Source organism: Aquarana catesbeiana, linkage group LG12 (assembly GCF_042186555.1).
Source record: "Aquarana catesbeiana isolate 2022-GZ linkage group LG12, ASM4218655v1, whole genome shotgun sequence".
NCBI classification, from domain to species: Eukaryota; Metazoa; Chordata; class Amphibia; order Anura; family Ranidae; genus Aquarana; species Aquarana catesbeiana.
Genome location: NC_133335.1, coordinates 21,483,698 through 21,499,196, shown reverse-complemented (window position 1 = coordinate 21,499,196; position 15,499 = coordinate 21,483,698). Strand labels below are relative to the sequence as shown.

At 50.1% G+C, this 15,499-nt stretch overlaps 1 protein-coding gene across 1 annotated transcript in view; it reads left to right on the top strand.

Annotated features, from left to right (window-relative positions):
- The first annotated feature begins 10,135 nt into the window (after positions 1-10,135).
- Positions 10,136-15,499, top strand: part of STMN3 (stathmin 3) — a 36,731-nt gene continuing 31,367 nt past the window's right edge. Inside the window, exon 1 of the mRNA XM_073607370.1 lies at positions 10,136-10,437. Coding sequence (XP_073463471.1) covers positions 10,419-10,437 — 19 coding nt within the window. The 5' untranslated portion in view covers positions 10,136-10,418. The remainder of the gene's footprint in view (positions 10,438-15,499) is intronic.

Below are 15,499 nucleotides of genomic sequence, written 5' to 3'. Positions count from 1 at the left end.
AGTAATAGAAAAAAAGCATGACAGGACCTCTTAAATATGAGATCTGGGGTCAAAAAGACCTCAGATCTCATATTTACACTAAAATGCAATAAAAAAAAAAAGTCATTAAAAAAAAATGACATTGAAAAAAATGTGCCTTTAAGACGTATGGGCGGAAGTGACGTGCGGTGTCATGGAGACGAGTGGGCGCCATCTTCCCCTCACTCGTCTCCAGGCACAGCAAGGGGACAGACGCGATCACCTCCGCCGCTGCCGACGGCTCTGGTAAGAGGCGGAGGGCACCGGATCACGGCGGGAGGGGGAGCCCCTCTCCCGCCACCGATAAAAGTGATCTTGCGGCGAATCCGTCACAGGGACCACTTTTATCTTGTAGCCAACCGCCGCACGAAAACGGGGATACCGGGGGTTTTATCAGCTAGCTTTTCATTTTTTAAATTTTTTTCATTTTTACACTGTTCTTTTAATAAAAAAAAAAAACAAATTGTGTCACTTTTATTCCTATTACAAGGAATGTAAACATCCCTTGTAATAGAAAAAAAGCATGACAGGTCCTCTTAAATATGAGATCTGGGGGTCAAAAAGACCTCAGATCTCATATTTACACTAAAATGCAATAACATTTTTTATTTTTTTTTTAAATGGCCCTTTAAGAGCTGTGGGCGGAAGTGATGTTTTGATTTCGCTTCCGCCCTGCAGTGTCATGGAGACGGGCGGAGGCCATCTTCCCCTCACTCGTCTCCATGTCAGGCTAGGGAAAGGCTCCGATCGCCTCCGCCGCTGCCGATGGCTCCAGTAAGCAGCGGAGGGCACCGGAGCGCGGCGGGAGCCCCTCTTCCGCCACCAATAAAAGCGATCTCGCGGTCGATACCCGCAGAGACAACCATTATCTGAAAGCGGATCGCCGGCCGAAGAAGAGGAGCTAGCTGCTGCCATATCAATGAAATCCCTCTTCAAACTACTGATGTATAACGACAGTGGGCGGTCCCGGAAGTGGTTAAATAAGAAACATGTAATACTTACCTCCTCTGTGCAGCTCATTTTGCACAGAGTGGCCCCCGATCCTCCTCTTCTGGGGTCCCTCAGCGGCGCTGGTGGCTCCTCCCCGCATTGGGTGTCCACGTCGGAGAAGAGCTCTCCTTGGTGGAAAACCGCGCAGGGCGCGCTCCCGAGTCCCGCATCTATGTCCATTCACACAGAATGGAGGACTCGGCCCCGCCCCCCCCCAGCACCGCGTCACTGGATTTGATTGACAGCAGAGGAAGCCAATGCCTGCGCTGCTATCAATCTATCCAATCAGGACACGAGCCCTCAGCTAGTGCTGGTGTGCCTGTTTCCGGCCAGAGAAAGATCGGGGTCAGATAAGTAAAACGGGGACTGGGGGGGGGGGACAGCACCACAGAAGGTTTTTCGCCTGAATGCATTCAGTTGAAAAACCATGAGGGTTTAAAACCCCTTTAAGGAAAAAGAGGGGGGGGGGAGCGATGGAACGCATCAAAAACGCGCATGCAGAAAAGCATCTGGAACGGATCCGGACTGCGTTTCTATGGTGTGAACTGGCCCTGAGAGCAGAGTGATGTCTATGGGTGGACACAGGATGCGGCCCGCCAGGGCATTGTGCTTGTGGGGGGGCGGGGCGCAACCAGAGTGTCTCCCCTGAGTCTGATCCCCTCCCCCCCACCCTGCAGGGGCTCTGCTCCCCGTGTGATCACCGTGGAATTCGGTGGCTCCTCATGTCTACAGAGCCGCCAGTGTGTGCCCAAGCCGCTCCTGATCATTTTGCTGCTGTGTCCTTCCTCTGTAAATCACTACAATGCAGGGTTGCCAACCGTCAGTAAATTTACTGACAGTTTGTAAAACGCAGTGACTTTTACAACTGTCTGTAAATATCAAACAGGGCAGTCTGCCAAGAATCACAACATTCTTTAGCAGTGGAACTTAAATATAAACATTGTAACGATTTGTCCTTTAGATCAAAGGAATACACTTTGGTGTGTAAATGAGGGAAGTTTAACCACTTAAACACTAAACCTTTTTCTGACATTTGTTGGTTTTAAGGTCAAAATCATTTTTATTTTTTTTTGCTAGAAAATTAATTAGAACCCCCAAATATGTATATATATATATATATATATATATATATATATATATATATATATATATATATTAGTAGAGACCCTAGAGGATAAAATGGTGGTTGTTGCAATATTTTATGTCCATTGTATTTGTGCAGCGGTCTTTTAAACGCATATGTGCGTTCGGTCGGCGGGAAGGGGTTAAGACGTATGGGCGGAAGTGACGTGCGGTGTCATGGAGACGAGTGGGCGCCATCTTCCCCTCACTCGTCTCCAGGCACAGCAAGGGGACAGACGCGATCACCTCCGCCGCTGCCGACGGCTCTGGTAAGAGGCGGAGGGCACCGGATCACGGCGGGAGGGGGAGCCCCTCTCCCGCCACCGATAAAAGTGATCTTGCGGCGAATCCGTCACAGGGACCACTTTTATCTTGTAGCCAACCGCCGCACGAAAACGGGGATACCGGGGGTTTTATCAGCTAGCTTTTCATTTTTTTAATTTTTTTCATTTTTACACTGTTCTTTTAATAAAAAAAAAAAACAAATTGTGTCACTTTTATTCCTATTACAAGGAATGTAAACATCCCTTGTAATAGAAAAAAAGCATGACAGGTCCTCTTAAATATGAGATCTGGGGGTCAAAAAGACCTCAGATCTCATATTTACACTAAAATGCAATAACATTTTTTATTTTTTTTTTTTAAAGTTTATTGTGCAAAAACAGATATAAGCACAGACAGGCACAGGACAATTGCAGCATTATAATCAGGTACAGTAGACATTATGATCATTATTGTTATCATTATCATACAGCAGGTATAAACAGTCGTATAAAATCAACTCACTGTACAAATATTTTATTATTGATCTCGATGGTGCTGCATAACTTGACAACAACATTTACCATTGCACTTAGATTGTGTCTTTTGTAGTAAGGGAGCTATTGTAAAACATTGGACTTGTAACTATAGATCGGTAAGAGGGAGAACAAACATAACCTCCATTTCAAGGCACATAGGACAAGGATAGAACAATATCCTCAATGCCTACTGTATTTGCTTTTGGGCTTCACCAGGGTTCCATCACTGTTAAATGTTTAAAGAAATTATTAGACATTATTATCCACTTTCTGACTCTGTCTTTTAATTTGCCAACTTACAATTGTAATAGCCTGTCTTTGATCAACTGGGTTGGACCTAGTCCTGGTGTATCCAACCACGGCTGCCACATTGAGTAAAATTTTTATAGGACGTTTCTGTGTTGATAAGTGATCTTTTCTCGTAGTAGCATATTATTTACCAGTTCGACCCATCCCTTACCCATTGGCACCCTCAGAGTTATCCAGAGCCTCGCTATGGCTTTGCGTGCCATATATAGTAGCCGTACAATTGCCGTGTGTCCATTCGGTGAGATTGAGGGTATCTCCAAGGCACCAAGCAGACAAATAACTGGGTCTCGTGGAACTGGGGTCTGATATGCCTGGGATATTGTGGACAAAGCGTACTGCCAGTAACGGTAGAGTTTTGGACATTTCCACATCATGTGTAGCAAGTCACCATTGTGTACACAACAAATGCAGACCAATTTGATGCAGTGTGCGGCATATGGTCTGAGCACAGACAGGCTGACCCCCCCACCCCTTCAACCTCTGCAGCAATGCTGGCAGCACTCATACGTCTATTTCCCAAAGACAACCTCTGGATATGACGCTGAGCACGTGCACTCAACTTCTTTTGGTTGACCATGGCAAGGCCTGTTCTGAGTGGAACCTGTCCTATTAAACCCCTGTATGGTCTTGGCCACCGTGCTGCAGATCAGTTTCAGGGTCTTGGCAATCTTCTTATAGCCTAGGCCATCTTTATGTAGAGCAACAATTCTTTTTTTCAGATCCTCAGAGAGTTCTTTGCCATGAGGTGCCATGTTGAACTTCCAGTGACCAGTATGAGAGAGTGAGAGCGATCACACCAAATTTAACACACCTGCTCCCCATTCACACCTGAGACCTTGTAACACTAACGAGTCACATGACACCGGGGAAGGAAATGGCTAATTGGGCTCAATTTGGACATTTTCACTTAGGGGTGTACTCATTTTTGTTGCCAGTGGTTTAGAAATGAATGGCTGTGTGTTGAGTTATTTTGAGGGGACAGCAAATTTACACTGTTATACAAGCTGTACACTCACTACTTTACATTGTAGCAAAGTGTCATTTCTTCAGTGTTGTCACATGAAAAGAATAAAATATTTACAAAAATGTGAGGGCTGTACTCACTTTTGTGAGATACTGTAATATGCGGAGGAAGTGACTGGTTCGATCACATGACCCCTGATGACGTCAGACATTGCTGGTGAAACGCATTGGGTCGTCTAGTGCGTGACACGTCACTTTCCCAATTCGATTGGAACGCAGGTGGAACGCGATCGGCATGCCTGCTCGGTTCCACGGGCTTTTGAAAGTATACCTAACTGTAAGTGGATACTTTGTTTTGATTAATAAATAGTTACAAGCTACACCATGAGGAGTTCTTTGATATATGATTAAACCTTCATTGGCAGATTTTTCTTTTCTGGTGGCCGTTTTTCCATTGGAGAATACATCTCTTTGCCATCCATGCGTTTTTGACTACCTGTTATGGGTGTCATGTCGGTTTGGTGAGTAGGATGTTTGCCCATTAATCTGTGGAAGATGGCACTAAATTTTTCACATAAACAGGAATTCTTCACTCTCACTTGATTCAAGAATTTTGGTGGTGGGTTATGGACTTTATATTGCACATGTCAATACGATTTATGAGCACAGAATGGAAATATAATTTATCATATTCTATTTACTTATTTATTTCTTTTTCATTAATTCGCTATTGTCACACAGGTGGGTGGGCTCGGGGCGCAGTGATCTGTGCCCCAAGCCTACCCTTTTTTGAAGCCAATTAGAGCCTCAGGCTCTAATCATGTGCTTCTAAAAAATAAAAACTCCCATTGGAATCCATGCGTCTGGCACCCTGCATGTAAATTAGGGGCCTGGCGCCCCTGCGCCCCATATGGACAGGCCGCCACTGTGCAGGATCCTTCTGCAATCAGGACTGCGGCTGCCCTGGACCTGTGTGAACTGGCTCCATTGAGAGCCAATCACACTCGCCTATTAAGTGAATTGAAAGTGAGGAAATCTGCATCCAATTCGCATATATGTGAACCCAGGCTCAGTCTGCACTAGAAAGGCTCTGCCCCTTCCCTTCAGTGCAGCCATTCTTGTGCATGCGCAGATGTACCCCTGGGGCCCTGCCTTGCCTTCAGATCCTGGTAGAGCCCACTGGTGCATCTGCGCATGCACAAGGTGGTTTCCGCGTACGTGAAAAGGCAGGGAAGGTTTTGGGCTTCCCTGTTGCCAGTCTTTGCACATAGGTGGGAAACCCTGTGCTTATGTGGATGACCAGGGAACCTGATGGGCCACGAGGCTCTCTCGGTACCTGCACCCTGTAGCAGATCTGCACATGCGTGGGGGTTGGGGGAAACATTTTGCCTAGGTGGGAAAAGCGGAAGTGCTGCTTTGCAACACAAATAAAGTACATTGAAGAAAAAAAAAGATTGGGGGTTATTTACTAAAAGTGGTGCACACAGAATCTGGTGCAGCTCTGCATATTAACCAATCAGCTTTTAGGTTTTACTGTCAAAATGTAATTGAACAAGCTGAAGTTAGAAGTTGATTGGTTACTATGCACAGCTGCAGGGGCGTTTGCCTCAGGCAGCATTCTAAAGGGTTGGCAGAGAGCGCCCACCCCCCCACCCCCCCCCCCCCCCGGCAGAAGAGACACTAGCGAGCCGCCAGCTCGCCGAGAATGCAGGGAACCGGCGCGAACTTGGCAGAGGCGCAGATAGACTAGCCTGAGAGACACTTTAGTTTAGGAACAAGGCGGTACCGCTGGCTCCCCCTCCACCGCTGGCTGAGGCTCTATTGGCCACTAGTTGCTAGAGTCGCCTGGTGTCTAGCAACCAGTGACATCACGTCCACGACTCCCCACCCTAATGCAGAGGAAGCCCAAGGCGGCGCCAGCATGCAAAGCATAGGAGGATCTAACTTCCTTCTCCTCCACGCCTAGTGCTCTCCATGGTTCACCCACCTCCTCTATCTTCTCCGGGCCTCCAGCATGCTCTGAGGGAAGAAGGGAACTAAACTGTAAAATGAGGCGGGGCATATGCAGTGTCATCATGAGGGAGCAGAGCACAGTCACTGCAGAGCCAGACACCCATACAAACAGGAGGGATTATTGCTGGGACTTGTAGCCCTTCACTTTTGGGGGATGTGACCCCCCCAAAAGTGAAGGTTTACAAGTCCTAGCATGACTCCCTCAGAGCTGAGGATGTGCCCCCCTCAACTAGTGAAGGACTACAGGTTCCAGCATGAACCCCTGAGAGCTAAGGGGTTACATCCTTTGATCTCAGAGGTTCATGCTGGGACTTGTAGTCCTTCCCTTTTGGGGGTCACATCCTTAGATGTCAGGGGTTAATGCTGGGATCCTGCCAAAAGTGAAGGACTACAAGTTCCAGCATGAACCCCTCAGAGCTCAGGACGTGACACCCCCTCCTAAGACCTAAGGATGTGACCCCAGGGTTCATTCATGCTTGGACCACATAGCCACCAGAGACCCCGCATAACCACCAGAGACCCCATTTGTCAACCAGAGACCCCATTTGTCAACCAGAGACCCCGCACAGCCACCAGAGACCCCACACAGCCACCAGAGACCCCGCACAGCCACCAGAGACCCAGTATGGTAACCAGAGATCCCACACATCCACCAGAGACCCCATTTGGCAACCAGAGACCCCGCACAGCCACCAGAGACCCAACAGAGCCACCAGAGACCCAACAGAGCCACCAGAGACCCAACAGAGCCACCAGAGACCCCCCCACAGCCACCAGAGACCCCCCACAGCCACCAGAGACCCCCCCAGCCACCAGAGACCCCCCACACAGCCACCAGAGACCCCATTTGGCAACCAGAGACCCCGCACAGCCACCAGAGACCCCGCACAGCCACCAGAGACCCCAACACAGCCACCAGAGACCCAACACAGCCACCAGAGACCCCACCAAGCCACCAGAGACCCTGCACAGCCACCAGAGATCCAATTTGTCAACTAGAGACCCCACACAGCCACCAGAGACCCAATTTGTCAACTAGAGACCCTGCAGAGCCACCAGAGACCCAACAGAGCCACCAGAGACCCTGCACAGCCACCAGAGACCCCATTTGGCAACCAGAGACCCCCCACAGCCACCAGAGAACCCATTTGTCAACCAGAGACCCCGCATAGCCACCAGAGACCCCACAGAGCCACCAGAGACCCCACAGAGCCACCAGAGACCCCATTTGGCCACCAGAGACCGCATTTGGCCACCAGAGACCCCCCACAGCCACCAGAGACCCCCCACCGCCACCAGAGACTCTGCACAGCCACCAGAGACCCCACACAGCCACCATAGACCCAGCATGGCAACCAGAGACCCCCCCAGCCACCAGAGACCCCGCACAGCCACCAGAGACCCCGCACAGCCACCAGAGACCCCGCAGAGCCACCAGAGACCCCACACAGCCATCATAGACCCAGTATGGCAACCAGAGCCCCCCCAGCCACCAGAGACCCCCCCCAGCCACCAGAGACCCTGCACAGCCACCAGAGACCCCGCAGAGCCACCAGAGACCCCGCAGAGCCACCAGAGACCCCCACACGGCAACCAGAGACCCCCAGCCACCAGAGACCCCCCCAGCCACCAGAGACCCTGCACAGCCACCAGAGACCCCGCACAGCCACCAGAGACCCCGCGCAGCCACCAGAGACCCCGCGCAGCCACCAGAGACCCTGCGCAGCCACCAGAGACCCAACGCAGCCACCAGAGACCCAATGCAGCCACCAGAGACCCAACAGAGCCACCAGAGACCCTGCACAGCCACCAGAGACCCCATTTGGGCACCAGAGACCCAACGCAGCCATCAGAGACCCAACAGAGCCACCAGAGACCCAATGCAGCCAACAGAGACCCCTCCACAGCCACCAGAGACCCCCCACAGCCACCAGAGACCCAACGCAACCACCAGAGACCCTGCACAGCCACCAGAGACCCCGCACAGCCACCAGAGACCCCGCGCAGCCACCAGAGACCCCGCGCAGCCACCAGAGACCCTGCACAGCCACCAGAGACCCAACGCAGCCACCAGAGACCCAATGCAGCCACCAGAGACCCAACAGAGCCACCAGAGACCCTGCACAGCCACCAGAGACCCCATTTGGGCACCAGAGACCCAACGCAGCCATCAGAGACCCAACAGAGCCACCAGAGACCCAATGCAGCCAACAGAGACCCAACGCAGCCACCAGAGACCCCGCACAGCCACCAGAGACCCCGCACAGCCACCAGAGACCCAACGCAGCCACCAGAGACCCAACAGAGCCACCAGAGACCCCATTTGGGCACCAGAGACCCAACGCAGCCACCAGAGACCCAACAGAGCCACCAGAGACCCCCCACAGCCACCAGAGACCCCCCCACAGCCACCAGAGACCCCCCCCACAGCCACCAGAGACCCAACGCAGAGCCACCAGAGACCCAACGCAGAGCCACCAGAGACCCAACGCAGAGCCACCAGAGACCCAACAGAGCCACCAGAGACCCCGCACAGCCACCAGAGACCCCGCACAGCCACCAGAGACCCCACACAGCCACCAGAGACCCAACGCAGCCACCAGAGACCCTGCACAGCCACCAGAGACCCTGCACAGCCACCAGAGACCCTGCACAGCCACCAGAGACCCAACGCAGCCACCAGAGACCCAACGCAGCCACCAGAGACCCAACGCAGCCACCAGAGACCCAACGCAGTCACCAGAGACCCCCCACAGCCACCAGAGACCCCATTTGGCAACCAGAGACCCCCCCACAGCCACCAGAGACCCCCCCACAGCCACCAGAGACTCTGCACAGCCACCAGAGACCCCACACAGCCACCAGAGACCCAACACAGCCACCAGAGACCCCACCAAGCCACCAGAGACACTGCACAGCCACCAGAGACCCAATTTGTCAACCAGAGACCCCGCACAGCCACCAGAGACCCCGCACAGCCACCAGAGACCCAACGCAGCCACCAGAGACCCAACAGAGCCACCAGAGACCCTGCACAGCCACCAGAGACCCCATTTGGCCACCAGAGACCCAACGCAGCCACCAGAGACCCAACGCAGCCACCAGAGACCCCCCACAGCCACCAGAGACCCCCACAGCCACCAGAGACCCCACACAGCCACCAGAGAAACAGTATGGCAACCAGAGATCCCCCAAAGCCACCAGAGACCCCCCCACAGCCACCAGAGATCCCCCCCACAGCCACCATAGACCCCGCACAGCCCCCAGAGACCCCACACAGCCACCAGAGACCCAGTATGGCAACCAGAGATCCCACACATCCACCAGAGACCCCACACATCCACCAGAGACCCTGCACAGCCACCAGAGCGCCCGATTTTAGTTTTGCCTAGGGCAGCCCAAAGCCAAAATACACCACTGCACCAGATTCTGTGTGCATCACTTTTAGTAAATCTCCCCCATTATGTCCAATGGTAAGAGATGTAGGGGGGAGGGAGGCAGGGCAGCCTAAAATAAAGATCCTCTTTGCTGTTTTTAGAATCATTTTAGGATGCACTTCCACTTTAAAGAGGCACAAAAGAAAACAAACCCCCCCGAACAGAGGTGGAATGGAGCAGACCTAGTGATTTTTATTTTTTTGTTCTATTGTCTATTGAGAAGCAGACATAGGGGTGTCACATATTACCATTCATTCACATGCATCCTCTGATCATAGATCAGTATATGAAGACACACAACCTATGGATGCATTTTCACCATATTAGGAGGTTGGGACTGTGCAGAATTGGAAGGGGTGTGTGTGTGGGGGGGGGGGGGGGGGGGGGGAGATGTGGGGGGTCTGATCTAGGGAGCTGGGTTGGTCCATGTGGATACAATGGTGGGGGGGGGGAGTCATCAGAGCTGGGTGTGACTCTGCACTCCTTCTCCTCTCATTGTTATCCCAGCTAGAGGAAATCTATAGAAGCTGAAAGCAGAATCTCCCTCCTGTGAAAGTCACCCAGCAACCCCCTCCATCCTTATTACACACACACACCCTATATCCTCTACTGGCTCCCCCACCTCTGTCTCCTCCCTCTCCATCTCCTGGATCCCCCTTGAGCTGAGTCAGGCGTTAGCTCTCCCCCTTCCACAGCATTGCAGTAGTCAGCCACCCAACAAGCCCCTTCCTTTCTGATCATCTTCCACTCTGCATCCTTCAGCACCATGGCCAGCACCCTGTCAGGTAGGAGACTGCATCCATTCAATGGATCAGCAATGACCAAGCATTGGGTATGGGGGGGGGGGTGGGGGTGGTCAATGCATCACTGATCTTCTATATGTGCATGTCCTTTAAGGAAGGCATTGTGCACTAAAATGCATTCGTTATTCGCTGTTTTATCTCCTTTTCTGCTGCGTAGTGCATGATCGTCGCTCATTGCATTGCCTTATTAAATAAGCCTCTCTGTTTGCAATCTGCCTTGGGTGTGGTGCACTTGCAAAAAAAAAAAAAAAATGTGCATTCATCCTTTCATTTGTGCGAAAACCTCCTTTTTCTTTACTCAATATGAATACAGCATGCAATACATGAATGTGTATATGTAGCAATCTGTGCATGCACATGCGTGGTCCTTCAGATCATTTCAGTACAAGCTATAGCATTGAACGTATTTAGCAATAATTGGGTTCTATAGGGGGTTTATTAATTATTGCAATTGTCCAGTGTGTTGAAAAATATATTTTTTTGTGCTAATCATTCCCTTTTCCATGGCAGAAAGGGAATACACCTTTTCCTGTGCATGCGCTGCCTCTGAACACCAGTGGGTTCCTTAATGTGGCAGCACACTATACAATTTGATTGTACAATCTCTTTTAGGTTTACCAAATCCAAACGAGGACAAACCTTTAAGAACTCCATTTAATTCATTTCAAATCAGGGAGGCCCTTTGCACTACATAATAGTCGGTGATAGATCTAAAGGAGGATGTACAATAGGAAATGGAGTTGACTGTTCCTAAAATCAGATCTGGAAATGGAAAAACAAAATTGCAACTTGTGCTCCCTGCAAAAGGATTTTTTTTTTTTTTGTGGGAGAATAAAGAGCTGAAGGAGTCTACGCAGAGATTTTCCAGCATGCTGGGCAATCTGCATGGTCGACACCCCCTTTGGAAATCATTTGCATTCTATATGCAATACTAACCCTCAGTCTTTTTTTTCTCTTTCTCTGGAGTAAAGATATAAGCAGACTTAGCTTTTTTTGCTATTAAAATCAATTTTTTTTTTTTTTAGTTTTGCTGAAGGCATATGATGAACATGGCATGTAAACCCATGTAGCAATCCCTCGTTGCATGCACATGTGTGCCATGGCTGCATCTTATCGTACACACCTCCTCCCCTCCCTGTCTGGTTTTGCATAGTCCATGCAGACAGATTTTGTCTCTTTGTTGATCAATTGCCTGGTAACAGCAGCAGAGAATATTTAAAGACCTCTTTTTTTTTGCTGCTAATAATTGGTCCCGACACCTACGCAGCCACACAGGGTCTCAGTGCAGCAGCATGGGTGTGATTTTGGAGGAGATGGCAGTGAATTCCATGTCTATTTGTGAGTCTTATTTTTTTTGGATCCAGAAATGACACTGCAGTACTCCACAATTGCCATCACGCACCATTCTCCAGCTAGAAAATACGGCCTTGGGTTTCATATGGAAAACTGAGCTGATGCAAATTGTGGAGACTGCAGTTTCTATCCTTGGGTTACAAAGGATTGGTGCTCAGCAGGGCTGCAAAAGCAAGCAGAGACAAGCTGCACATTTTTCAGCGATGAGAGCCTGAATGTCTGCACTCATTGATGGCAGCAAAGTCAAACCATTCTCAATCAGGGTTTTATGGAGCCCCAGGGTTCCTCCAGAGCAGCCATTCTCAATCAGCGTTTTTTTTTTGGAGCCCTAGGGTTCCTCCAGAGCAGCCATTTTTCACCAGGGTTTCATGGAGTCCTAGGGTTCCTCCAGAGCAGCCATTCTTAACCAGGGTTTCATGGAACCCTAAGGTTCCTCCAGAGAAGCCGTTCTACACCAGGGTTTTATGGAGCCCTAGGGTTCCTACGGAGCAACCATTCTCCAACAGGGTTTTATGGAACCCTAGGGTTCCTCCAGAGCAGCCATTCTCCACCAGGGTTTTATGGAGCCCTAAGGTTCCTCTAGAACAGCCATTCTCAATCAAGGTTTCTTGAAGCCCTAGGGTTCCTCCAGAGCAGCCATTCTCCAACAGGGTTTTATGGAGCCCTAGGGTTCCTCCAGAGCAGCCATTCTCCACCACGGTTTTATGGAGCCCTAAGGTTTCTCTAGAACAGCCATTCTCAATCAAGGTTTCTTGAAGTCCTAGGGTTCCTCCAGAGCAGCCATTCTCCAACAGGGTTTTATGGAGCCCTAGGGTTTCTCCAGAGCAGCCATTCTCCACCAGGGTTCCATAGAGCCCTAGGGTTCCTCCAGAGCAGCCATTCTCCACCAGCGTCCCTCCAGACATTGCTAGGGGCTCACTGAGCAGGGAACAATTTCTGCCTCTCAGATGAGCAGCCCCTGACACCAATGATCATCATTTTAGCTATGTGTAAGAGGGGTTCTTCCCAAAGATCACAAATGTAATAAGCATTCTTCTTAATGAACATCAGAATATGTACAATGAGTGGTAGATATAATAATTATAAACAAGGGTTCCCTGGGACCAGAAAGTGTTCCAGAAAGTTATTTAAAGTGTTCCTCCATGTTAAAAAGGTTGAGAGACTGCTACAGAGGGGTTCCTTGAGCTGTGGCCGACTGACCGCCCATTTGATAGCACTTTCAAAGTTACAGTTCCATCGCCACTTGGCAGAGCCATGGCACCAATGATTTTTTTTAAGTGATTCTAAGGGTGATATTGTAACCACCAGTAGAAGGGAGGCATTCTTCCCACCAATGCAATAAACATTTTCCTAATGGGCTAATCTTAATAGGGGTTCCCTAAATTTGAAAATTATTAAAAGGGTTCCTTTGGTGTAAACAGGTTGAGAAAGGCTGCCTTAGTCAATGTCATACTGACATAGGTATTAACTTGTTTGCCTGAGGGACTGTTGAGGCAGCATATTTTAGTAGATTGGAAAATATTTGGTCATACCCATGCAGATCTTTGCCAGGAAAGAGAGATTAAAAAAAAAACACTCAGATAGTTGAGAACTGCTTCTGAAATGGGTCTCATACGTTACAATCTCCACTGCTCCTACCTCACAGGTTTTGGTTTTTGGGACCTCCTACATGATTCAAAGCTCCAGTCTAGAGGCCGATAGCTGTGCCCAAGCACTGTCACATGACAGAGTGGTTGGGGGAAGTGGAAAGATAGCACTTTCCACTTAGCGAAGAGTTATTTCCTGTTACCTCTATCTTAAAATATTTATGTTGATGTTGATGTAAATGATCAGGCAGGCAGCTTCTACGCCCCAGAGGATCTCCACAGTCTCCTTGGCTTGTAGTGTAATGTAACAAAAATGGAAACTGAAGCGCCACTCCACTGCTAAGAGGTCCAACTTTATTCCAATATAAGTCAGGAGGACAATCCAAAAGGTTGCAAATGTTTTTTTTTTTTTAAGGGTCCAAGAGCATCCCCCTTCTTTAGGCCTTGATTGACAACAATGTGAATAGACTAGAAACGTGTTGGCTACCTTTTGGATTGTTCTCTTGACCTTTATTGGAATAAAGCTGTATTTGGACCTATTAGAGGTGGTGTGGCGCTTCAATTTCCATTTGTGTTAGATTACACTACAAACCAAGGAGACCATGAAGATCCTCAGGGGTGTAGAACTGAACTGGATGTTTACTGTTATTTTTTTTCCAGTGTGACTGCAAGCACAGGCTGCCAAACCAGCTGCTGACGAGGCCTAGGCTTGCAATCACACTGGAAGAAAATGAAGCTAGAGGGCCAGTATGGCAGCTAGGCAAATAGCATTTTCAGAAGGAGGTCCGCAATGACATTGTGTCCTTTTAAAGGGCAAGTCCAGAAAGATAAGTTCTCAAGATCCGGGGTTGGGTGGTGAAACTGTAAATTACATTTGGGGCTACTCCCACTTCAATGTTTGCATAGGTCCAGACCTCTAGGGGACTGGCAAATGCACTTTTACTTACCTGAGCCTTCACTCCCCTTGCAGTTGGCGGTCCCCTATGCTCCAGCAGCAGACTGTCCCCCCCCCCCCCCCGATACCATTACATCTTGTGCACGGCGTCGGACCCTGTTTGTACTGAGGGGCAGACTGGACTGGTGGGCAGGGGGATGATTGCCACCCCAGGCTGCTATGATGCACTGCTTCCATTGCAGACATGTCTAAAAACTTCTTTGTGAAGAGCAGTAAAAAGTCCCCGCCGGTGTCCTACCAAGTGCGGGATGAGGACAAGGACAGAGTGCAGGCCGCCAATACCCCCCCCCCATGGATGGTGTACGCCACGTCTGAGCAGTTGCTGGCTCCGTGCCTTACCGGAAGCACTACTCCCCTGGCCAGCCCCGACCGTTGTCTGAGTGTCTGAGCAGAGGCCTGCTCCGTGCCTTACCGGAAGCTCTGGTCCCCCGGCCAGCCCCGCAGGTTTCCCCCTGCTGGCCAGTTCTGGAATCTGGAGTCAGCACAGCAGGCGCTGTCCAGCCTGACCCGCCCACTGAGCAGAGGTTATCTGGAGTGGAGCTTAAAGTGATTGTAAAGCCTCGTTTAAAAAATAAATTAAAAAAATAACAAACATGTTATACTTACCTCCTCTGTGCAGTTGGTTTTGCACAGAGCAGCTCTAATCCTCCTCTCTGCTGCTCCTGGCCCCTCCCTCCTATCGAGTGCCCCCACAGTCAGCAGCTCCCTATAGGGGCACTGGAGCGGAGTCACAGCTCTGTGTGTCCATTCAAACATGGAGCCCTGACCCAGCCCTGCCCCCTCTCTCCCCTGATTGGCAGACTGACTTTGATTGAGCCAATGGCGCCGCTGTTATGTTTCAGCCAATAAGGAGGAGTGTCCTGGGACATCGCTGGCGAGGGATGGGGCTCAGGTAAGTAATTAGGGGGGGGGGGGGTGCTGGGATGGCTGCTACACACAGAAGGTTTTTTTTATCTTAATGTATAGAATGCATTAAGATAAAAAAAAAACCTTCTGCCTTTAAAACACCTTTAAGTCTGGGATGGGGTCGGGAGGAGGCATGGAAGAGGGGGAGTGGGAGGGGGGTTGAGTCGCTGTACCAGGGGCCCATGAGTTGTACTTGCCCCCTGGGGCAAAAATTGCCAGTCAGCCCCTGTTTGTACTTGATGAT